The 24920-nt window shown below is 39.7% G+C and overlaps 1 protein-coding gene across 1 annotated transcript in view; it reads left to right on the forward strand.

Annotated features, from left to right (window-relative positions):
* Nucleotides 1-21132, forward strand: part of NMT2 (N-myristoyltransferase 2) — a 30505-nt gene extending 9373 nt beyond the window's left edge. The window contains exons 3-12 of the mRNA XM_086742237.1: nucleotides 3547-3691; nucleotides 6192-6310; nucleotides 6408-6499; nucleotides 6606-6722; nucleotides 7377-7547; nucleotides 8724-8832; nucleotides 12407-12577; nucleotides 16995-17162; nucleotides 20126-20263; nucleotides 20474-21132. Coding sequence (XP_086598363.1) covers nucleotides 3547-3691; nucleotides 6192-6310; nucleotides 6408-6499; nucleotides 6606-6722; nucleotides 7377-7547; nucleotides 8724-8832; nucleotides 12407-12577; nucleotides 16995-17162; nucleotides 20126-20263; nucleotides 20474-20494 — 1251 coding nt within the window. The 3' untranslated portion in view covers nucleotides 20495-21132. The remainder of the gene's footprint in view (nucleotides 1-3546; nucleotides 3692-6191; nucleotides 6311-6407; nucleotides 6500-6605; nucleotides 6723-7376; nucleotides 7548-8723; nucleotides 8833-12406; nucleotides 12578-16994; nucleotides 17163-20125; nucleotides 20264-20473) is intronic.
* The last annotated feature ends 3788 nt before the right edge of the window (nucleotides 21133-24920 follow it).

A 24920-nucleotide genomic window follows, 5' to 3' on the forward strand; every position in this document is an offset into this window, starting at 1 on the left:
GAGGCTCGTTTGGGCAAAGAAGCAGCATGTCATCTTACATAAGAAGTACTAATCTCTAACATGGAGATACAGACTGAAGAAACTTTTTGCCATCTGAAAGGTCTCCGCTGTAAACAAGAATGCAAAATTATGAGAGGAGATGTACAATCTTTGTGGGCTTAGCATTGTCTATGCGCTTTTGACTACCATGTTCTAAATGAATGGTGAATAATATGACGTGGTGGCTTTTTAACATACAGCTTTTATCTCAAGAGAAATCTGAGCCTGAGAAGTTTATAACATGATGATAAGAAAGTTTATGGACCTTTGAGCGTGTTGAAGTAGTTGTATTTGCTTTATCAGATTAATGTGGAGAAAGTTATACCGTTGTACTGGTAGTACTATTCATCCTGTAAGATTTGTCAAGTACATTGGGGCTAGCAACTAATTTTAGGTAAAATAGTTGTGTTCTGGCTTGTTAACATACTGATGGATTTTTGTGCTGAACCTCTAGATCTTCTCTGTGTCACCCCCATTGCTTTGAATGGGCACGTTTGACACAGGGGACACTTTAACATGTGTAGAGTCTTGAGTTCTTTCTGATCTCACCATGTTCTGATATTGTGCTTCTATAAAGCGCATGGCATGAATTACTAATATGAGGAGACTGTTTGCAAGCGATAACCAGGTAACCTCAAACCCTTTACAGTTGGAGTGAGGTCAATTTTAATGTTAACGTAAAGATACAGTTCATTGCTGCAGTATCCTGCGAGTTCCTTCATTCCCTGCTGACCAAACTTATTGTTCCATGTGTTGCCTCTAATTCCATTAAAAGGAAGCTACTTCACTTTTTTTTATTTTCATGTGCAAGATTTTAGTCCTCAGCACCTTAGTCTTGCACACCATTTCTCTGGCATGATGCATTTTGCAAATGTGGAAGCATATTCTTATTCTACGTTGTGTGCTTAGAGTGGCACTCCTCATGATTGCTGGCCAGTCTTACTGGTACAACGCAGTATACAGCTGTCCTTCTTTGCTGGCCAGCAAACTGCTGGCTCATGTTCAGCTCTGCCCAGCAGGACCTCCAAGTTGTTTTCTGCAAAGCTACTTCCTAGCAGCTGCTCCTTAGCCAGTCCATGCTGCCCTCTGCCATTGCCTGGGCTTTTTCTGTCCCAGATGCAGGCCTTTGCGTTGTCTTTGTCAAACTTCATGAAGCTCCTGTTTCCGGTATGTCATGGTAGCTTTGAATAGCACTCTAGAGTCAAACGTGTCAACCATTCTTCCCAACTAGGTATCATCTATGAACTTACAGAGAAAGCACTCTTAAGTCGCATCCAGATCATTAAACAGTATTATCACCTGAGTTCTCAAAATCTTGTGCCTTGCCGCCTTGAAGATGGATGTGACATGTCCCTTTCTCCAGTCATAAGAAACCTCCACCAATTTCTGTAACCATTTAAACTTGATAGAAGCCAGCTGCAGTAACATAAGCCAGTTCCCTTAGATGCATCCAGTCAGTTCTTAGGGACCTCAGCTTGCTAAGTGATCCCTAACTTTCTCTCCTACTGTGGGTAATGGGAGTGCCACAGACTCTGCTAGAAGACTCCGGGACATTAAAGATCTGAGATCAGATCTTGTCACCAAAAGTGAGGCAAAAAAACCCATTGTGTACTGCAGCCCTGTTGCACAATGGTGCCATCTTGTGCTGTGAGGAGATACTTCCCCAAACCATAAACAAAGTCACTCATCTTTCTAATTCATGTGATGGTCTGTGCAGGTTTTTCATGCTTTACATTAAAGGAGAACAAAAAGCATTGAAAGTAAGCTTCTTAGCCAGGCCAATCTCTGAACATGTTGAAAGGAAAGGAGATTCCTCCTGATGTCCCTAGGCATATTGTGTTTAGTACCAGAACATGAACTTTTTACTTTATATATCCTAGTAAAATCTTTTTGGAACCTATTATCTCTTTTTTCAGATCTTCTGTTTTCTTCTTAATGTAGAAGAACATATACAAAGTAAACTACAGTATGTCAATATTTATGTATTATTTCATAATCTATTGATAAGATTTCAGAGTTTATTTAGTGCCTTTAGAAGTATTTGTATCAGGCCAGTGTGTAATAGACAAATTGATTTTTAGCTGAGAAAAGTGACTTATGTCATTGTAATCTGGATCTGGAAATAGGGCAGGATTTTTATGGTGCAATAGTATTGCTCTAAAGTGTGTAAATATGTTAATTCACAACTAAGATGACTGATGTTTAAAACATGCTCACAGGTGAAATTTTGCAATACTTAATGAAAGAAATTACATAATGTTTGGAGAGTACAAGTTTTTATTATAAATAGAAAATGATGGCCTGCTTGAGCTACAGGCAAGGAGTTTCACTCCTTTGTGACTGCAGATACTAGAGGCAGATGCCCATCCAAATGAAGCTTTGCATCATTATTACATTTAATTTATGGTGGTTCTTCAAACCACCAAAAAAAAAAAAAATCTGACTTGAAATCTCTATGCAGAGAATTGCTTAAAATTTTCCAATCCATTTGAGAGTATTCCTTCAAATGTATTTATCGCCCTGCGACCTGGAAAAACCTGAGTACAAGCATACTGTTAGGATGACTCCGAACAGGACTTACCACTTGGGAGGTAACAAACCAAAACAAATAAATAGATTTTAAAAGAGAGAGAGAAAAATCCCTTTAGGTTTAAAGTCATTTACCTTTATTCCTCTGTACTTTCTTATGCAGGTAAAATTCTCATTCCAGTTACACTTACTCAGAGTGATCAAAAGTGAGGCTCTAAGAGCTCAGTTTAGAAATGCATAGCCTTAGGTTTTATGCTTTTCAAATAACTTTTCTATAAAGATTTTTCAACTTTTAAGTGGAAAGTTGGTTTATTTTATGCCTGTCTGCTTCTATCAGTTAAAATTATCTTTATTTGTGAGTGTTGGCACACTTGGGGTTAGCAGCAAGATGGTTAACTCCTACACGTGATACAATGTGGTAAGGTACCTACTGTGATAATTGTAAGCTAATAGAAGGCAGATACAATGTAACTAAGGTTAAAAAGTGGGTATTTGTAGCAATAGAGTGTACCTGAAATACTGAACCATAGTGAATTTAAATATTTTATACTGTGTGTGTAAAGTACAACTTCAAACATCTCTGTGCATACCAATGGTATCTTTAGATTGTTAGATATCTAAGCTGATCTGCTTTTTGCTGTTTTATTGAATTTTACTGGGGAGAGGGCAGGGAATGTAAGAAGCTTTTTATTGTGATACTGGTACCCTGCCTTAATACTGCAGTATTTGTGTTAAAAACGCTGAAGTTTCATGGTTAAATGCAAGTGCTACTCAAAACTATTTAGGTATTTTGTGAAGCTGCTTGTCTGTTGCCCACTTAACTTTCCATCGTCTGCCTCTGAAGGCTATACCTAAACTAACCATTATGAGAAGAGTACATGAAAGAACACATAACAGTAAAATAAATGAACGTTTGTACAACTTATTCACAGTAAATGTACTCAGTAAGCTTCCTCTTCTGTTTGTGTCTGTGTGCAGAATCCAGCCATTCCAATGCAGAAGCTTCAAGACATCCAGAGAGCAATGGAGCTGCTCTCTGCATGCCAAGGACCAGCAAAGAATATTGATGAGGCTACCAAACGTAAATACCAGTTTTGGGATACGCAACCTGTACCTAAACTTAGTAAGTTTAACTGGACCTGGGCATAACATCTGACTTACTGACCTCTAAAAGAATGCGTACCAGTTGTGTGGCTTGTTCTCTGGAATGGGTATGAAGTTGGATGATGTGCGGTTGAGATCCTTAATCTTTTGTGTAGTTTATGTGGAATTCTTGATGTTCTCTAGGAAAGTGCTTGCCCCCTCCTCCCCCAGATGATATGCAACAAAATATGGTGTTACTAAATCTCATTCTGATGTTCTCTATAGAACTGGGAAATGCTATTGCAATAGCATTCCTTTGTATATTTTAGGTCTGAATTCTTGGACAACAGAACATAGAAATCTTTTCCAATTCAGGGAAAATAAGAGCTCTTAAGTGGTGACAAAAACTAAACTTTGATTTGATTAATTAATTTATTTATTTTTCCCTTAACTTTTTTCTTCAATAGATAGATTCGCTATCACAGAGATATTGACTCTCCTGTTGTAGGCTACACTGTTGTCACGCAGCTTTAAGTGGATAATGGTGGTTCTCTCATGCATGACCACTTTTACTGCTGCGTGTTCACCTGCTTCCTCCACAATGTACATTACTTTGAAGACATGCTTTCTCAGAGTCTGTTCTCTGTTCTTGGTACCAACTGAGATGGTGAGGCGACCTCTCCTTGCCTTTGATTTTGTAAGGAATTTGGTAGATTACTTTTTATACTGATCTGATCCCTGATAACACAGTTGGTAAATCTTAGTCTTTGTTGGAGAAGATAGTTTTGGACCCTCTTGCTTTTTCTTCTTTCCCCTTCGTTATCTTCAAGTTAAGCAGTTGTAGCTCTTCAAGTGCCAACAAAACTTGAGGACCCCACAAGTAAAGCAGTCTCAGCACAATAGCTGTTGCTGTTCCGTTCCGCAGGTTTCTTTCCATGGCGTTGGAGACTGGTATGGAATAAGTAGAAATAAGGTAGACTCTAAAGCACTCTGGGCCCTTGCGCTCTCTCTCCAAAGAGCAGCATTTCACATTAATCCATTTCTGTAGCTTAATACACAGTGATCTCCTTTCTCCCTGACTTCCTTGCATAGAGGAGTCCAGAACAGAGTCACTGGGTGCAATATTTTCCGCTGGATTGAACTGACCTGCCCTGGCTGTTCTCCATACAAACTCCATCCAGATACCTCTGTAAACTAATGGTAGTAATTTGCACAGTAATCCTGCCTCGGTGGAGGAAAAGCCTGGCTGAAATAAGTGGATGTGTAAATCAGAAAGTACTCTGGCCACAACAAAGCTTTTTCAGAGCTAGTTCAGATGTCTGTGCAGCAGTTCCAGGAGTTCAGTTCAGGTTAATCAATGTGTCTTACAGTACTTCTGTAGAGATGAGCCTGTCACTTGCCAGCCTAAAAGAACAAATACATTGGCTCTGAAAATGGTGTTGGTGTTATTCAGTAGAAATATGGTTTGTTGAATTTGGCTGGCAGAGGTTTTGTTCAACAGTGTTTATGAATTGCTTCTTGATCTTGTTGATTTTTTTTTTTTTTTTTTTTTTTTTTTTTTTTTAGCTTTTCCTTTGATGAATGAACATATTGGGAATTCATTGCTACTTGATATGCTGGATATGTTTAGGTGGAAAAAAGTAATCTGTTGATTCAAGAAATAGCTGTAGGGATCTTGGCATTAAATTAATTTCAGAAATCTTCTGTCTTCTAGTTAAAGCTGTTAGCAGTAGATCTTTTGGTTAGGCCAAGTCTGCCATGTAGTGGCAGTAACAATTAGGCTGTTGATACTTTCCAGAGTTTGCATAAAGGTGCTGTTAATGATGGTCTTCCAAACTGGATGGCAGGCCGTAACTATCTGTCAGGATTGCACGTTACTTGGGAAAAGTTTGTACTACAGAGGAACATTTGGCAGGTACTGCTCCATAGAAGAGGAACAGCTTCTGTTTATAGCTATATACTGAGGGACTGGAGTTGTAAAGTAAGGGAGGGGAAGAGAGCACACTTTCATGTAGGATTTTTAGGAACAAGTTTCACATTTCGCCAGCATGCCCTGGCTTTGCCATGCCACTTGCACCTGCGTAATCCTGTTGAGTTCAGGTCTGTTCAAGTCAATGGTAAACAGGATCCAAGCCATAGCATGTTAGCTGTGAGTACAACATGTTTCTCGTTATGAGACTATGGATCTTGTGGCTGGCTAAATACTGTGCATGTGCTGGTAAATTGCTGTCCTGTGTTATGAAATACTGGATATCAGTTGAGGTAGAGTAGTTCTGTGCATATCTGTAGATATTCTGATGAGGTAGTCATTAGCCTGAATGCAATCTATGAGAATGAGAAGTAATGTAAGCTAATAATACTATTTTTTTTCCCAACATTTTTTAAAAGCTCATGTTTCTATCTTAATTCTGATAAAATACATCATGTGAGTTAAATGCAGTTTTGAGAACTTTCAGGAAAGCTAGCTATGTAACTATTCTTTTTTTTGTGGTTGTTTTTTTTTTTTGTTTTTTGTTTTTTTTTTCCTCCTCCCTCAAAAGATGAAGTTGTAACTTCACATGGTGCAATTGAACCAGATAAGGACAATGTCCGCCTAGAGCCATATTCTTTGCCACAGGGTTTTATGTGGGACACACTGGATCTTAGCAATGCTGAAGTTGTAAGTAAAATCATTTTTATATGTACCTAAAATCATTTACGTTTATTCTGATTGATGTATGTGGATAAATATTTGGATTTTTTGTGTGTGTTTTCAGCTGAAGGAGTTATACACATTGTTAAATGAGAACTACGTAGAAGATGATGATAATATGTTTAGGTTTGATTATTCACCTGAATTTCTTCTGTGGTGAGTAGCAAGTTCCACGTTCTGCTCTGGTGGGAGTGCAAAGAAGGGTGTTTTTATTACATCTTCTTAGCCAGTAATTTGTAATTATTTCTGTCATCAATTCTAGGGCGCTACGTCCTCCAGGCTGGTTACCCCAATGGCACTGTGGGGTTAGAGTGTCTTCAAACAAAAAACTGGTAGGATTCATAAGTGCCATCCCTGCAAATATTCGTATTTATGACAGGTAAAATGCACCATTATTTTTGTATTTGTAGAAGAGTAACATCATAAAAAAAATCTTAAACTAGTATCTATTGCCATAGAGAACTTAAAAAGAGAGAAGGAGGCTCATTGACCATAAAGAGTCAGAAGAATTCTATATATGTAGCACAGACCTCTTTTTTTTCACTCTTCCCTGCTCTCCCTCACCCCACCCCCCAAAAAAAGCTTGTGAGCTCCATAGAATAATATAGTAATTAATATATTTAAGGAATTTAATAGAATTTTCTGACCTTACTGGAAAGTATTTAAAGGATAATCATTCAGCTGAACTTCCTTGGCCAGGTCTTCATACAGTGAAAATCATGAAGTATTGTGATACCACGTAGCACATACTTGGATGCCATTCTGCATCGTTAAGTAAGGCAATTGGTTAAATCTCGGTAGAGCTCTGAAAAAGGACTGTTGCAAACACCTTAGACACAGCTTGCATATTGCACAATTTGCCATTGCAGTTGCAATATTGTAGATTAGTACTTGTTGCAGAGGTACTTTGTCACGGGGCAATTTATTTTTACCGCAAATTCTTCTGTCACAACATGGAAAACTACAGTTATGCAAATGAAAATATGCAATGTGCAACTCTTTTTAACTTTTCCACTATTTAATGTCCTCTTAGTGTGAAGAAAATGGTAGAAATCAATTTTCTGTGTGTCCATAAAAAACTGAGATCTAAACGGGTAGCACCTGTGCTGATTCGGGAAATAACTAGAAGAGTGAACCTGGAAGGAATTTTTCAGGCTGTTTACACTGCTGGAGTGGTACTACCCAAACCTGTGGCCACTTGCAGGTAACCTAGGTGATGTTAATAATAATATTGGTTCCTATAGCAGTTATTTTAAAGAACATTTTATGTAATTGGCTAGAAACAATAACAGCATAACATTCAAATAAATTAAATGTTGTGGCCTTGACTAACCTGAAGGCCTGAGTGTTTGTTGGGGTGGGTTTTTTTTGTTTGTTTCTTTCCTTTGGTTTTTTTTTGTTTGGTTTGTGGTTTTTTCTCCTTCCACCTTCCCTCACAGTGCCTTGGATAAAACAGCTTCTCAGACTAAAATCTAATTTTGGGTTTGTTGATCATACCTCAAATAGACTAATAGATGTTTCTGTTGACCTTCTGGTGGGAGCTATGCTAGCAATGACAACATTGTATACCTATGTTTTTCAAGTGGCCTCTTTCCCTGGTGGGACACTTCCCTGTTGACCTGATTGCTTGCCAAAGATGGCAGAGCATTTCTGGGAATTGTATGATTTGCTTTTTTGAAATACTTTCATCTTTCCTCGAGAAAGGAGGACTTGGTCAGCAATTGATAAAGGTGGGAAAACTATCACGTGACACATGTATGTAATTAAGTATAATTTTGTTTGCTTGGAATGGATTTTATTTCTACTGTGAAAAGTTCAGTTCTAGCAGTATTAGTTCAGCTGTCTGTCCTTCTAGAGGGTAGAGTACTTCTTGATTTGAAATTGTGTTTGTACTTACCAACACCAAAGATCCTCTAAGTTTCTGTAAGGAAAGATGGAAAAAAGAAGCATGCTGTGTTAAGAGTAACCAGGGATGTTCTGTTGCACAATGATCTCCTAGGAAGAGGAGATTTCCTTCCACAAACTACTTAGACATGAGCAGAGGATCCTGTCTGAACAAGAAAATAAATGTTGCCATGTAAGTATGGTGAGATTGTCAGGGCTATGGCAAGTACTGAAATGTTTAGCCCTGTGATTACTCATTCTGTAATAAAAAGCATTTGCTTAGATTCAAAATACGGTGATAGCAGGCCTGCTTAAAAGCTATTGAATGGATATAGCTTTTCTTTATCTTTTGTTGCTCAAGCCTCTTACAGACATAGTATAGGCTTGCTTAGAAACAGATTTGGAGAGGAGAAGGAGCAATGCCAGAAAGTAGGGAAATGGATGCAAGTAAAGCTGACAAAACAGTATTTAATCTCATTATTAATTTTATTTCCAGGTATTGGCATCGATCACTGAATCCCAGAAAATTGGTGGAGGTGAAATTTTCACATTTGAGTAGAAACATGACTCTACAAAGAACAATGAAGCTCTACAGACTTCCTGATGTAAGCAGTATGACTTCTAGAGAATCCCCACAGTTATCATGAGGCCCAAAATAACCTTCCATCTGTCTCTGACAGCACAGGCTTTTGTGAGGAAGGGTAGTGCGTCCAGGACACTAAAAAAAGTCTCTGGTTGATGAAAAAGACCTTAGGGGCTATACTGAACAGAAGAGGCTGTTGTGGGAAATGTAGATCTGTATGTGAAGAAAACATAAATTTTTACCTAGAAGCCTTAAACAAACAAATAAAAAAACAGAAACCTTCACTTGATAAACACATCAGAGTGAGTTGAAGATGCATAAGACAGCTCAGTATGATTAATCTGATAAAAGATTACTGGAACAGAAAATTAACAGTTCATGTCTTAAAATTCTCAGAGAAGTCCATCAGAAAGTTGGCTGAGTACAGTGGGATTATTGATGCCACTCTAATTGACAACTTTTTCTGTTCTGTTGGAAAATGTTGTTCTTCTGCAATGAGAAGGCTCAGAAAAATCTACCTCAGTTTGTTGCGTACTATTTATTTGTGTGGTCTGGCAAAAAAAAAACCTGTTCTGGCATAGCTAGGTTAGTTAAAAATATTTTTTTCTCATGTTTGCAGTTAGGCTGGCGAAAAGTAGTCTGAGATGTACTATTGAAAAAATCTCATTGCTGTAATTAATAGCCTATAGAAACTAGTCTAAGCTTTATGATTGAAAACAATTTCTTTGCTTGTAAAAGCTACCTTTCTATTTGGAGGGACTGCAGATTATCCTTTACCTGTACCATGTCAGTAAACCTTTTTTTTATTTAAACAAGTGCTTCCTTTTGGTTTTAAAAAATACTTTTGTACTCACTCGTAGTACTTTGTAATGATTTATCTGACTTTGAAGGATTGTGTCTGTTAGTTATATTTAGCTTGATGCTGGAGGCTCTGTTACTTAGTGTATTTGAGTAATACACTAAGCGTTCCTCAGTATAAAGCACATGCCATGGCTTGATCTGAACTCCTCCTGCTGTCAGTGACACTCATGTCCTGTGCTGCCTGCATGCTACCCGTGCCTGCACATGCAGCATCTCCCTTGTGGGGAGGGCAGCAGTTTTCAGAGCTTAAGAATTAATAACCAAATTAATTAGGTTTTAATCTTGATAAGCTAAATATAACTTTCGTCAAATCTTGAAGATGTTTTTAATAGTCTAAAAAAGTGCAGTAGACAATTTCAAATATAGGTTTTGGTGGCAACTTCAGCACTGTTTCTCATGGAAACAATACAGGAAAATAATAAAGACTAAGGATCTTCCTTACAGTACAAAAAGCGTAGCTACAGAGAATCATTAGAAACAGCAGTTGTACCTTGATCATCTTCATTTGTCATAAAACCCAGATTTCAACAGAAAAATAAATTATGGAAAACAAAGCATACATCATCTCATTCATAAAATATAGCTAAGGCAAACATACTGTACAGAGATGTGCACATAAAAAGAGGTGCTTTGAAAGTAAACTTTTCAACTAAGTGATGTAGGAGTCCATGTACCTCAGCTGTTGGTTTATTTTTAGATTGGACTTGGGAGCTTCTCCTATGGAAAATAAAGATTTATTCTTGATGCTAGTGTTATCTCTTTAGATCTTGTGCTTTGGGTTTTTTTCCTAAGAAAGAGTTTAAGTGCTTTTGAGGATCTTTATCCTCAGTTTCAGGCTGTTATCATAAACAGTACTGTCACATAAATTGGTTCATTCAGGCCACGCTGCCCTGTCTCTCAGCACCAGACACTGTTTCTTTCATTCTAACCTCTTTTCTTAGAGTCCTTGCAATATCATTGCCACTGGGAGCCCATCTCCCTTTAAGAGGAATTAATCATTCCTAATCACTTGGAACAGTCTGAATTAAAAAGGTTTTCAGAAATAATAAAAACTGTAATTAATAAATACCACCCTGACTAAAGGCTGTGTTTGTGCATGTACCTATAGATGTAAAAAGTAAAGTTTTCTTTCTAAGTGTTTACTTTCTTGAGCAAGGATTTTTTTTAAAGAGGTAAATTTTGGTTGCATTTAGCATAAGGGCAGGAGGATGTTTGTCCCTGTATGACTTTTCCTGACCGATTTAGATCCTGAGCCAGGATACTTGCATGAATATGTGCCCAGTGCAGCTTGATGTGTGGAGCAGAGAAACAAATTTTAGCCCAGTTCTATACACGTTCCCCCACTTCTGGAACTGCAAATAGCCATTTACTAGTGGCCATTCTGAGCCTTGATAGGGGGTAAAGATGTTCCAGCCCAGCTGCTTTTCCTCCCATCCTGCTCCAGTGTATGGCTGTAGAAGAGGGAGGAAGGCTTGGAGGGAGCCAGAATTAACCTTTCATATTGTAGTTCATAAGGAGGTTATGGATATGGCATAGGAAGCATCATGTGGATTCAGGGCATTTAAAAATCTAGATGGTGTGGTGTTGCGGAGGCAAACCAGAGTCCCAGGCTGCTCAGGAAAGGAAGAAGGCTAAAATGTAATACAAAGGCCAGAGCTGTGGCAAAATGTGCCTTAATTTTTCATCTGGCTGCTGACTGCCAGAATATGAATACATATCTCCCCTAGAATAATTCCTTTTGAGCAGAGTGTAATCAGCTTCACTAATTTCAGGTTTCCAGTAATCAAGTCTCTACCTGGCTGCTCTTGCAATTGACTTTGCTCTGATTAAAGTGGTACGTGCCCAAGTGTGTAGCTCAGACAGATGAAGCAGGATAAATGAGCTCTGAAGAGAGCAAGCCCTAGCCTCCCTAAAAGGAAATATTCAGGAAAGCTATAAAAGCTGGAGAGAAAACTTTAATCATTTTTGCTTGTTTAAACTTTAATTGCATAGTACTGGAAAGAAATTTTTTCCTATCCTGGTGTTTAAAGTCAAATAAATAACTTTATTTGTTAAAATACTGTAGCTTTTTAATTTCAGGAAGCTCTAAGTTGTGAGAAGCTTGGCTGTTAACAGCAGTTGTGCCTGTACAGAAAGTTGAGTTAGCAAGGGAGATTGCAAGTGTTAAGAATGGGTGGAATTTTTTTGTTAAATGATTTATAATTAAGCTTTATCAGCTGACTTTGGTTTATAGCTTGACTGTAATTTTCATAAGTTTGCATCGCAAGTGGTGTTCTCTTCAGATTAACATCTGATATGCAAGTTGCTTTATGTTTTTTTCTGTGTCTGGGCCCTAGGCGGTTTAGATGAAGATAAGAAATAGACTGACCTAAAAAAAAACCAAACCTACCAAAAACCCCCCACCCAACAACACACCACCACCTCCGCTCCCCCCAGAATATGTGAAGTCTAGGCTGTTGGCAATGGTATCTCTTTCTCTGGAGAAATGCAGTTGTTTCAATAATGAAATAGAAAGCCTGAAGTGCCCCAGACTGCCTCAATAATTAGAACAGAGGGAATTCTGACTGAAAGCTGTTTGTAAAATAGCGTAATGAATTATGTGGCTGGGATAAAGTAGGCTAATAATGAACGCAGTATAGCAAGTGGAGTGACTCTGCAACCTACTTTCAGCCTTTGCTGTGTATGCAGTTTTCCTTTCAACATCTTAACATTTATTTTTCTTTTGTTACAAAAAGGCCACAAAGACTTCAGGCTTGAGACCAATGGAACAAAAAGATACTAAACCAGTACAAGAATTAATCAACACTTACTTGAAACAGTTTAATCTTGCTCCTGTGATGGATGAAGAAGAGGTAGCCCACTGGTTCCTGCCTCGGGATCATATTATTGACACTTTTGTAGTAGAGGTAAAACATACTCTAACTACTTTGTGAATGTGTATGTGAATGCCAGCTACAAAAGTTGATGTCAGCATCAAGTTTTTGAAATGTGGACAGTATGAAAAATGTGTGCTATACGTAGAATTTGATACCACGATTCCAAGCTTTGTTCTTTGTATTGCATTCTGTTAATGAGGAAGTGTTTGGTTGTGATAAACTGCAGTACTTTTGTAACAGGATATTTTAAAGAAGAATTTTGAAATCTCAAAGTGTCACTATCGTGGACATATTACAGCAAAAACCTTACATATTGTATAAACAACCCTCCCACCTGCATTCCTCTATTTTTTTTCCATAGAGATATGACATGATAATAAGCAGTGGTCTTTAAATCTCCTTTTCTAGAAAAAAGGAAAAATGATACAATGACTGTGTCATAGTTCAGCCCCGATCGGGACCAGACTACGCAGTCTCTCTCTCACTCCCCCCACCCTCCGAGAGAATAGGGGGAGACAATATAAGAAAAACGGCTCGAGGTTTGAGATAAGGACAGGGAGAAAATCCTTAAAGTTACCGTTATGGGTAAAACAGACTCGACTTGGGAAAACCATTCATTTATTACTAAAAACAGCAGGATAATGAGACAGAGAACAAGATAACCTCCCCCTACCCTTCCCTCTTCCCGAGCTTAACATTATCTCTACTACCTTCCCCGCCTGAGTGGCACAGGGGGGAAGAGGGAATGGGGGTTGCAGTCAGTTCATCACGCATTGTTTTACGCCGCTGCTTCATGGTCGGGGGAAGAACTCCTCGCGTTCCTCCCCTGCTCCGTTGTGGGGTCCCACCCATATGCCACAGTCCTTCGTGAAACTGCTCCGGCGTGGGTCATCTCTTCCACAGGGTGCAGTCCCTCCAGAACAGCTGCCCTAGCGGGCCCTCCACGGGCCACAGCCTCCTTCAGGCATCCACCTGCCCCAGCGTGGGGTCCTCCATGGACTGCAGGTGAATCTCTGCCCCTCCGTGGACCTCCATGGACTGCAGGAGGACGACGTGCTCCACCATGGTCATCTCCACAGGCTGCAGGGGAATCTTGGCCAGGAGCCGCATTACTCCTCCCCCTCCTTCTTCACTGACCATGGCATCTGCAGCTGTTCCTCTCACAAGAAAATTTCTTCACAACAGGCTGGCAGATGCCTCTCAGAATCTCTTCACATCATCCATCTCATCTCCTCTCCACTTCTTGCAGCCGGGCTGGACTGAGTCGGGCCCAATCAGCCGCCTGGCAAGAGGCCAGAGGGTGAGGCCTGCAAGGCCCATGAGGCCCACGCCTCCCCCTCTGCTCCTCTGCCCCCGCTCACCTTCTTCACATCTTTTCTTCTCTTTTTTTTTCTGCTTTCCCCTTCTTAAATACGTTATCGCAGAGGTGTTATCATGGAATATTCTGCTACCAATTGGCTTGGCTTTGGCCAGTAGCGGATCCGCCCTAGGCCCGGCCGAGTCCACTGAACACAAAGGGGAGCGACTTCTAGCAGTTTCCTACAGAAGCTGCCACCTTAGACTCCCGCTCACTACACAAAACCAGAACAGACTGAGATAAGGATTTAGTTTGAATTCAGTGTCATTCTCTCAGGTGTCTAAGTTTCTGCCATACACCAGTTCAAAATTCTTTATTTTTAAAACCAATTTTAGGGGCACCTGCTGGGATAATTATGTTTTTTAATCATTGTGTGAGGGATTTCACTGATGGTCCGTGTAGGGCTACTGTGGGAAATTACAAGCTGCACACAGCTGTGGGAACGCGACCTTGGAGAGGGGAGCTAGGAGGGTTGTTATCTCAGAGAGGGGAGCTAGGAGGGTTGTTATTGAGGAGGATGTTGCTGCTATCTGGGAACCGCTGTTAGCCAGCAGGGCACGTACTTGGCAGGCCTTGCTGCATGCGCTGGCCACGCGTGCATCAACGCCTGGTCAGTACTCTGCCACTGAATCTGCTGAGGGTATAAACAGAGGCGGCTCGGAGCGGAGGAGAGAGAAAGGACCCAGAGCACACTCTACGAACAACAGGGGACACCCTGAAGTTGCTGCACCAACCTTCCTTCTCTGCTCTGACCCCGCTGATCGCCATCCTCCTGCTCGGCGGTGTCTCCAGCTTAGCTGGGGTGGTAAGACTCTCGCAAAGGGAAAACAATACGCTGGTAACTGCTTATGCTAGGAACTGTAACTGCTTATGCAAGGTTATAATAGAGCAATAAATACTGTTGTGCTTTTAAATATCATATGCTGGGTGAACTTTGTGCATAGGAATCCTACGAACCGGGTACAATCATATGCTTTAGTAAAATATGGGTTTTTTTCTAGTAAAAAAATGTGTGAGTGTAATGTGTATGAATTTCTGTTTGTGTATATGTACACATGTATATGCATGAGTATGTGTAAAATAGAGACATAAACGTTAACATCCCTTGTTGCTGTCATGAGCTGCTTTCAGCTAGGAATTAAATTATTTCAAAAATTATAATCTCTGTCCACTAAAAAGATGGAGAGCATCATCTGTTCCTACCAGTCACTCTTCCATCCCCACCTCCCCATCCCCACCCTCCAGCCTGTTGGTCATAACTCACAAAATAAGCAGTGCAGGAGCAGATTGGCATTGGCATTGGAAATCTCCAAGGCATGGTTGGAATTGCTGCAATAAAGCTAGTGGAGAAAGATAGACTCTTCCATTTGAGTCCATGCTAAATCAGCTGTAGATACTGTATTTAGATAGTGTATTACTTTTTTAAAAGTGATAAGGTTATTTGAAAATGATCAGCACTTACATCCTTAAACCTACCAGCTCCTCACAGAAGCTGCAGGTTGTGAAGCTCAGTGTTCCCACACTGCAACCTGAATTTGTGCAGGAGTCTTATGTGAATTTGGGAATTTACTGGTGCTGGACGTGAGAGGCCCTGCTCATTAGTTGTCATTGTCCAAGCTTAGCTTTCTACTTAATTACAGTAGGTCTGTTGCTCATTGGACTCTTCCATGGTCTAATTTAGTTTATTGTACCTCCTTCTTTCTCCACCTCCGGTTCTTCCCACCCCCCACCCCAGGCTGGTTTTTTACTTTGTGAGCTAAAGCCTACAAAAGAGTCCACAAGCACCAGGATCAGCATGAGGGACAAGAGAATTTCATTCTGACAGTGCCATTTTAACTGAACAGTGCAGTCTTCACTTGCTTGTTTTACACTGTCTCTTGAAACAGTTTTTCAGTATACAAAATGTAGGCTTGTTAATGCTTAAAATCTTTTTAAGACCTGTGTGACCAGGAGAAGTTAATGTCAGATTTTTAAGTCATCTTTGTAATGTGCAGAGCTAAAACCTTAAAATAATCTGTGTAATTCCTGAATTAATATTTTCATCATCCCTACTGAATTTAGTGAGTGACTTTTTTGTTGCTCGTTGTTTATCTCTACTACAGAATTTGTACCTGCTGTAAGACAATAGCTTCTGTGCATGTGATAGGTTCAGTTCTTTTACTTTTTAAAAACATACAAGTAATATCAATTTAATGACCCATGTGAGGCCCTTCATTGAGCTCTAAATAGTGGGCACAAGTCATTCAAAAATAAAACAAACAAGCATTTGTGTGTCTCCCGTGCCTTATCGTATTGGAGATATCAGGAGACCCAACTGGAATATGAGGAGTGAAAATCCAAGTAGTATTTTTGTGCTCAGCATGTCAGTCAGAACCCATATAATAATTACTTCCCATTTCCTACCAATCTACACTCTTGAAAAAACTTCATTAGGTTAAAGAAATATTAAGAGAGTTTATGTAGGATATTTCAGATTTCTGTAGAAGTACCTTTTTTGATGACTACAGGTCTTAATAGAATTTCAGTGTGATTTAGCAGTGTTGTCTAGCAAATGGATTATGCTTGTTGATTAATAATTGATAGAGCTGATTTAAATATGCTTTGTATACCAGCACAGTATTCTTTTTCTGTTTTTAGGAAGTTGAGAAGATTATTTCTCAATGTGAACTTAATCAGATTTTAAAAATATTATTTTAAAAATAAGTTCAATCGGAAAAAAAATTCTGTGCTTTTTTGTGGAAGTTTGCTTTGTCAGCTTTGTTTATGGCAGGGTAAGCTTGGGAAGCAAACTGAAATGCTTTGGCAATTGGTTGTCAAAATGTTATTGGTGTAATAGATTAGAAAAAAATCTAAATATTTTTTTCCTTTTCTGAAGTGACCATTTCAGGCTTCAGTCTGGCTTTGATGTATAGATACATCCTTAGCAAGAACTCAGTTTCTTCAGATCTTAGCCAAGATTGCCTGTTATACCATAATACTTACGGTATGCAAAACTGTGCTGCATTTATTACTTTCTGTAGAACTTCCATGTTAGCCTAACCAGTAACTGAGCGGTTACTTCTATTAACTGACTTTTTTTTTTTTTTTTAGGGCTCAAATGGTATTTTAACAGACTTCCTGAGTTTCTATACATTACCTTCAACAGTGATGCACCATCCTGTTCATAAAAGCCTCAAAGCTGCCTATTCCTTTTACAATATTCATACAGAGACCCCCCTCTTGGACTTAATGAATGATGCACTGATTATAGCTAAATTGGTAAGTTACAGGTTGGTGTTTTTTTCAGCTTCTTTCAAAAATACTGTGCTTGTTTTTCCTTTTTGCTTTGAGTGCATGAAGATCAAGTGTTTGCAATAGCTTGAACTGTGTAAACATGCAAGAGCGTACTAATGACCATATTCACTAAGTAGCAGAAGAATGGAAAGTATCATTAAAATTGTTTTCCTGGAATATGAGTTAATAAGTTCTATTAAATACATTTTGTTTGTTTCAACTATGTTTTATTTCTACAAAATGTAAGAGTTTATTTGTGCAAGCTTTATCATTTTACCTTGTTACTAATTGTTGCCTGTAGAGCTCTGCAGATTATGTCCTGTTGTAGCTTTTAAGCACACTGCTAGATGGTTTAGTTGAATAGAAGGGAAGAGGCTGTAAATGAAGTTTTTAAATATAAGAATTGTAAGAGTTTAGTGCTGTCTGATTAAAAACTAGCGCTCACCCTTAATCATCAGGATTTCAGGGGAGTGCAGTGCAAACACCGATAGCATTGCAGCTGTGTGGTACAGAGCTGTGCAGGCGATGCACATCCCAGCATTCTGAATGAATTCTGAGAGACCTGTTTGGCCCTGGCAATTCACAGCACTGCACAGGCTTCGTCCAGTCCCTGGGGTCCATTCTAGCAACCATTCCCAACACACTGCAGAGCGTAGGCATGTTTTCCTCGTGTTTGAAGCTTGCCCCTGCCAGCTGAAGTGTTGCTGCCACACTGTGGTATTACAACTACCAGATGAGTGCTCAGTGGAAGCAAATGCCAGCTGTGCTCCAGCTGACCATGTTCGAAGCCATCTGCACTACATGTGACGTGGAGATTTCTCTGTTGATCCCATATGAAGCCAGTGATGGTCTGCAGAGGCGGTATCTGTTCAGACTTCAGGCTGCACGAAAGCAGCCCCATAGTCTTCAACTTGTCTGTCTCAGCCATGTTCATGCAGCACTGCAACTGAGGTGATGTCTGTGACGTGAACTGCTTGCTGAGGCTTGTTGACTTATAAGCGATATTGAGTTGAATAACTATTTGGCAAGGAAAACTCCTGGCTAGTCATGGGGAATATAGAACCCCATTATTCAGGCTCCAGAATAGTACCAAAGGAAGCTCAGAGGCAGACGTAAGATATATGAAGATATAGGAAGATGGCTAGTATAAATTTCAGAAGTGGCTTAAAATCCTAGTACTAGTTACTCTTAAAAGTCAAAGTGAAAAAAGGAATAAACATTGGTCTCCATCTGAAGTGTGGCTTTTAAGTGCATCATCATATAGTTAGAATACTGGTATTTAGACACCTGTGGATTTCCAAAGTACCTGCTAGGCCTGTTGGCATCGTTAGATGCCTAATTATATTTGCAGATCTGGCACTTGGACTTTTAGGTGAGGAGAGGTGAGGGCAAGGGAAGAGAAACGATAAATGCACTCCTATTCACAGCTTTTTGTTTACAAATATGCTGAGTCTGGCCGGGATGGAGTTAACTTTCTTCCCAGCAGACCATATGGTGCTGTGCTTTGTATTTGTGACTAAAACAGGACTGATAACACACCAGTGTTTTGGCTGCTGCTGAACAGTGCTTGCACAGCCTCAAGGCTTTTTCTCTTTCACCCCACAGCGAGCAGGCTGGGGGTGGGCAGACGTTGGGAGGGGACACAGCCAGGACAGCTGACCCCAACTGACCAGAGGGATATTCCACACCATATGACGTTGTCCTCAGCAGTGAAGGCTGAAGGAAAGGAGGAGGAAGAAGGGATGGTCCTGGTTATGGCATTTGTCTTCTGAAAAAACCATTGTGCATGCTGAGACCCTGCTTTCCAGGAAGTGGCTTGACATCTGCTTGCTGATGGGAAGCCTCTGTCTGTTTTTCGCAAGCACATTTAACTTAGCGTAGCTTCATCTGCACACAGAATGATCTTTGTGTAAGGGAGTGAGGAACCTTACTAAACTCACTGTCTGTGCTTCGTGACTTTATTTTAAATAATCCTAAACTGATGGAGACCTTAAAATGCTCTTTTTCTTCAACCTCCTTTTTTCTGAATATGGGTGCTTCTTTAAAAGGAAAAAATACATCTTGTTTTTATACTGAGTAAAAGAATGTTCCTTACCATCTTCTTCTGCTTAGGTAACTGAGCATTATTTTGTAACTTATTTTTATCTTGGAGCATAGAAAGTCCTGCTGGCACGCTGCCTTTGTGCTCTTAAGACTCCAAGATCTTAGGTCAGGCTCCCGTGAAGTTAATTGCAAATAAATGGGACTTTTATATCCAAACCCCCAAGCAAATTCAGCCATTCATACGTGACGATTGTCACTGCGATGGCATAACTGTCCTTGGTTTTATGTTGCTTGTTAAGAGTTCACAGTGAGTTGGGATTTGACTATGTTTGTGTTGCCACACAAAATCGCTGTTTGAGCGGTGAATCTGGGAGGCTGATGAAAAGATGCATTGGTAGAGGGTGCATGAGTAGGGGAGGGAGAGTAACATGTGAAAGACTGGAGTTCTAAAGACAATGGGATTTCAGAAAAGGACCAAATCACAAACATAAAAAGTTTATCATTAACAGAACAATATAGGAATGAAAAACTCTGTATTTATGCAGGTTTAACTGGAATAGGCCATGTAAGTCAAAACACAGTATGTGACTGTAAAAAATGTGCATCTGTTAGGCTAAAATAATGGATAATGCTTTAGGGACTCTTCCGGCCTTTACCCCTGAAAATAACTTCAAAATTCCTACCCTTTTGGAGAAAATCTTCAAGCAAAGTTGTGCCTTCACTTTTTCTTGGGAAAATTTCTCTGTGTGTTTACCTAATTAAAAGGCAAGACTTATTCCCTTGTCTTTTTTTCCACTTAATTAGCCTAGTCTCTTGGATATTGTGTGCCACCCTGTAAAGTATCATTTGTGTGTCATTTTAAACTTTAAAAAGTAAAATTAAAAAAAATGTTTTGCTGTTGCCAGAAAGGATTTGATGTGTTCAATGCACTAGACTTAATGGAAAACAAAACATTCCTGGAAAAACTCAAGTTTGGGATTGGAGATGGAAATTTGCAGTATTATTTGTACAACTGGAGGTGTCCTGGCATGGAATCCGAAAAGGTAAGGGAGAAAAAAAGAGCCTCTCAATTCTGTTAGGTATAACGATACATTAATCTACACTGTCTACACTGACCAAAAGGGGCAGAAGTTTTAAAATAACTTTTTTACTTGGTCATATTTAAGCTCAATAATTGAGGTGCAGAAAACTAATTATGTTTAGATTTATTGCCATACTTCAACTAAAATACTGTGTTTTTCTTCTTCCTTTAGGTTGGTCTTGTATTACAATGAGGACACTTATGTTTCTAGAACTCTGAGGTCATCGACTGAGTTAATTTGATCTCCATAACTCTTGGAATGGTATTGTTCAAGAGGAGTAAAAGCACAACGTCAGTGATACTGAAATAGTCCATTAAACATGAACTATGAAGACATCCATATGTGACCAAATTTATGCATTTTCAGATAGATCAGAAGGTCCATGAAACTCTTTTATTGTCCATGAAAACAATAAAAGCACATTCATTTAAGTTTCAAAGCTTAGCTTGCACCTTGATGAGAAGAAGGTATTTTTTTTCCACTCTGTAGAAAAGACTGTTTTGTACAAACTGAACTTCAGTGGTGGATTAGGGTACAAAAATATTTGCTATTATGTGGATGAACTGCTGCATTTCTATTTATTAAGTGGTGGTGTATGTCTGTCAGTGTAGCAGAATGAAGGATACAAACTCGAGTATCTTTGCTTACTTACTTCACATGGATATCGTCATTTGGGGGAAAATCATGAAGTACGATACGTTTGTAGCTCTGTGAAAGTCCTGGATGCTTTTGTAACTGGAGCAGTATGACAATGTACTGGTTTAACTAGTGCATTTGTTTCTCCATAAGCAACGCTGCCAAATCAATAAAAATACAGATTTGTACTTTGATCTTCAATAGATCAGTGGATTGATTTAACAGTATCGCACTGTTCAGTGCAGGCGTTATCTGTGTTGCTGGAATGATAATACATTACTGTACTTAATTTACAGTTGTGGCACAAAACCTTAGTTTTTCCTCAGTAGAATAACATCAGCCTGTGTAAAACTAAGAATTCTAGTAGTGCTATATCTAGGATATTTATAGTTTGAATGTTTTCAACGCTTCTGCAAAATTGCACATATTCCTTTGTCTACTTTGATTTCCTATGAAGTCTGTAATTCTAATGAAAAGTATCTTGTGTAAATAGGTAGCCATAAATTGCTCCTCATAGTGTTTTTATCCTGACTTTGGAACAGGAAGTTTTGCTACATATGTGGCTGGTAAGCAGAAGAGAAATGCTCTACCCTCAGTCCCTGGAAGTCTGCGTACTGCGCTTCCTGAAATGTAGGAGGGCTGATCTTTGTTGTTGGGGGGAGCTGTTTTGATTCCCTCATGGATGCTCGGCAACAAGAGCAGCTTCTGAAGCACTTTATTTACATTCCAGCATAGTGTCACAGCTAGATATGATAGCAGTTCTTTCAGCTCACGGATGCTGCAATAACGTGAGCACCAAGAAGATCTGCAGTAAGAAACTGTTCTAGCTGAAAGTGCCAAATCGTGGCAGCAAAGCCTCTGTGCTGTGAGCATCTTTTCAATGTGACTTGAATGTCTCATAAAATGCAAATGTCTGAACTTTCCTTTTAAAAATGCCTGTAATTCTGACAGCAGATTTTGCTGAAAATTGAATTCTGTACCTGAAAACATCCATTTAGATGAAGATAAATTTGTCTGTTCTTCATAACTGCTAGCCCTACCCACCTCCTTATAGCAGTGGGGTTTTTCTTTCTTCCCACTCCTTTTCCACCATGTGAATGGTTTGTGGTTTGGTTTCTTTTTCTTGCTGAATTGTGGTGAGAGGATTCTGCCCTAGAGACAGTGATAAATATTTTCCTTTATTGCATTATAGCTTTGTGATTAAAGCATTCGACCTCCTTCAAACAAAGGAAGGGATTGAACGTGGTTTGTCTGACCCCAGGGTGTGCACTAGCTTGGGACCTCGTGAACTTAAAAGGGCTTCAAAGGAGATCTTTCAGACATCTAATGGTGGAGTTGGACTTTACAACTTTGGCCACTCTGATACCTGTCTGCTAGTAGCAGTAATAAGAGATGGTGCAGGGGATCTTTGACTCCCTGTGTGAGGCCTGAGCAGAATTAAATGCCTGAAAATAGAATTGATGGTAGTGACATGAGAGGTAACAAGAAGGATTTAATCTCAACTCCATCAAAGACTTAAGTTCTTAACTCCCAAAAGGCAGGAAGGTGCCTTCCTGGCTGGGCATTTGTATTGGAGTCCACTGTGATGAGAAGGACGTTCACCAAAGGGCTCAGTGTGTTCTGCTTCAGCTCTAAAGGCAGAGCTTTGTCCATCCTCGCTCAGCTGCTGCCTGTCCTGAGGTGAGACAGCAGGGCATAGCTCCATCCTCCTGGCTAAGGTACTTCCTTGTAAAGAAATGATCATGGCCCAGCTCTCCCTAATCCTGATGGGTGGTCTTGAATGCCGGGTGAAAGATGCACTCATGTTCTCTGCCTTCCGACCCCTCAAAAAAAATGCAAGTGGAAGAAATAAATGGTAAGTATTTTCTTTTCTCCTCTCTTCTCTGAAATCAGAAGGCAAATCCTCCCCTATTGTTTGGAAAAGCGTTGAGACCATGATGGTACAAAGTATGTCCAGGTGTGGAAGACAGACTTGAACCTGGGTTTCTTGCAGCCTGGCCTTCTGCCCTAATCTTGGGCTAACTGCACATGAAGGAAGGAATGTGGCCACTCTTGTGCTGTCTTCTGGGAAAACGGTACCTTTTGCTTCTGAATCCAAGGGGTAAACTTCTCTGTCTCATTTTCTGGCTCACACTGCATGTTAACTGAGGGGAAGGAGGGCAGAGTCATGCTCCCGCAGAAGCTGTGCAGCACTGTATCTGAGAGAGAAAACTGACCAGCCAGAGAGGATGAGGGAAGCAGGCATCTGAGCCCGAGTGCTGCGGCAGTTCCTGGAGAGTTCTGTTCATGAACCTGAGTTACCCAACAGCTGTGTAATCCAACCTGGTCTCTTCTGTCCCTATTGAGTGCTCAAACCTTGTGGCTAGCCACGCTTCTCACCTCAAGTGCTTTGCTGAAGTATCACAGCATCAAGAGGATGTGAATCTTGAAGGTGTCCCAGCCTGCACCCGCACAATAGGACAGTTACTCAGGAGGTGGAAGTTGTGGCAGCTCAATAGGAGAGGCTCTCCTGTTGTTTCCAAAGTTGAACCTGTCTGTGCATTAGACAGCTACCAGGTAAGACAGGTAAGACTCCTCAAAGCCTAGCAGATGGTTTCACAAAGACTGGCAAACTTTAGGCTCACGCTGACACCTTTCCCACCAGTCACTTGAAACATCTGTAATTTCTTTCACATAGTAACTTCCTATTTGCAGAGGGGACCCAAATTCCTAAGGAGAACTATAGACCTGAGCAAGCAGCAAAGTGCTTGAAAGATGATTGCTGTGCTTACGTTCTTTAATAAAGCTAATCCTCATGCTCTGTTTAAAGGCTAAGAGTTAAATGTTAGTTAGGAATTAAATACATTAGTGCTAGCATGCCTTCAAAGTTTTATGCATCCAAAAAGCCAAAACAGAGGACATGTATGAAGGACTATGAAGCAAGGCAAAAAAACCCACCACACCTCACCTCTTCTTGCCACCCTCAGGCAAGGAGGGCAAAAATGTTGTCATTAAATGTCTTAGTTTTGTTTAAACTTCAGGGACCATCATGACTACAGAATCATGGCTACTGCCTTCCTTCATAGTTGGTATAATGAACTAAAGTCACTTCTAAATAAATCCAAAAAACAGATTAGCTATACGATGGCACCAGAAGTCTGGATTAGCAAATGTCTGAAAACTACATGTAAATTCCATCTTTAAGGAACAACAAAGTAACTCAGTTAAGGTATTTTGTGCTTTCTTCTACAGTACTGTACTGACTTTTGCTTAAAATATAGAGCGCCAAGTAAATTCCTAGGTTGTTATTTTTGTCTGAATTGCAGCACTATTCCCTTTCCTTCCTACAACACAACTGCCTTATTAAGAGACTGTTCATAGTTCTCAGTAAAACTGAAGGAAACTCCAAAGTTCTGTGGTATGTTTTCAGTCTTGTAGTGGTTATAGCTGTCATCTACTTTATATACAACAGTGTATGGCTTATCTCAATTTCCTGGGAAAGAATTTCAGACTCCATTTAGAAGTCGAGTTTAGGTTAGTTTACATTTTCTCACGGGACGTGTGTTAACAGCTCGCACACGGAAGTCTTTTTTCAAAATGCAGTAGTGATTTGGTTTCGTTCTGTCTTTGAAAATAAGTTGTTTTTTCTTCAGCATATTGGACACCTAGTATCAGATGGAACCCAAGTCTGCATCCATTCTTGACCACAAGTTTATTGTTAGGCGGAGCAAACGATGAAATTCCAGAAGGGAAATGTGCCTGTGCCGTTACAGCTGTTTACTTGAAACAAGCAGTGAACCACCTTACAAGTTACACTGGCATTAACCGTTGTTTAAATAAACTTTCACTTTTGGTATTGATTTGTTGGAATAATTATACTTAACTCAAATCCATTTTGTTTGAAGCATGTTCATCTGTATAGAAATACAAAGTTCATTTAATGCTTTAATTCCACAGATGCACTGATTATGTCTTAAATTACTTTGGCATATTCGTTACCGAT

This window comes from Chlamydotis macqueenii, chromosome 2 (assembly GCF_036417535.1).
Source record: "Chlamydotis macqueenii isolate bChlMac1 chromosome 2, bChlMac1.mat, whole genome shotgun sequence".
Taxonomy (NCBI): domain Eukaryota; kingdom Metazoa; phylum Chordata; class Aves; order Otidiformes; family Otididae; genus Chlamydotis; species Chlamydotis macqueenii.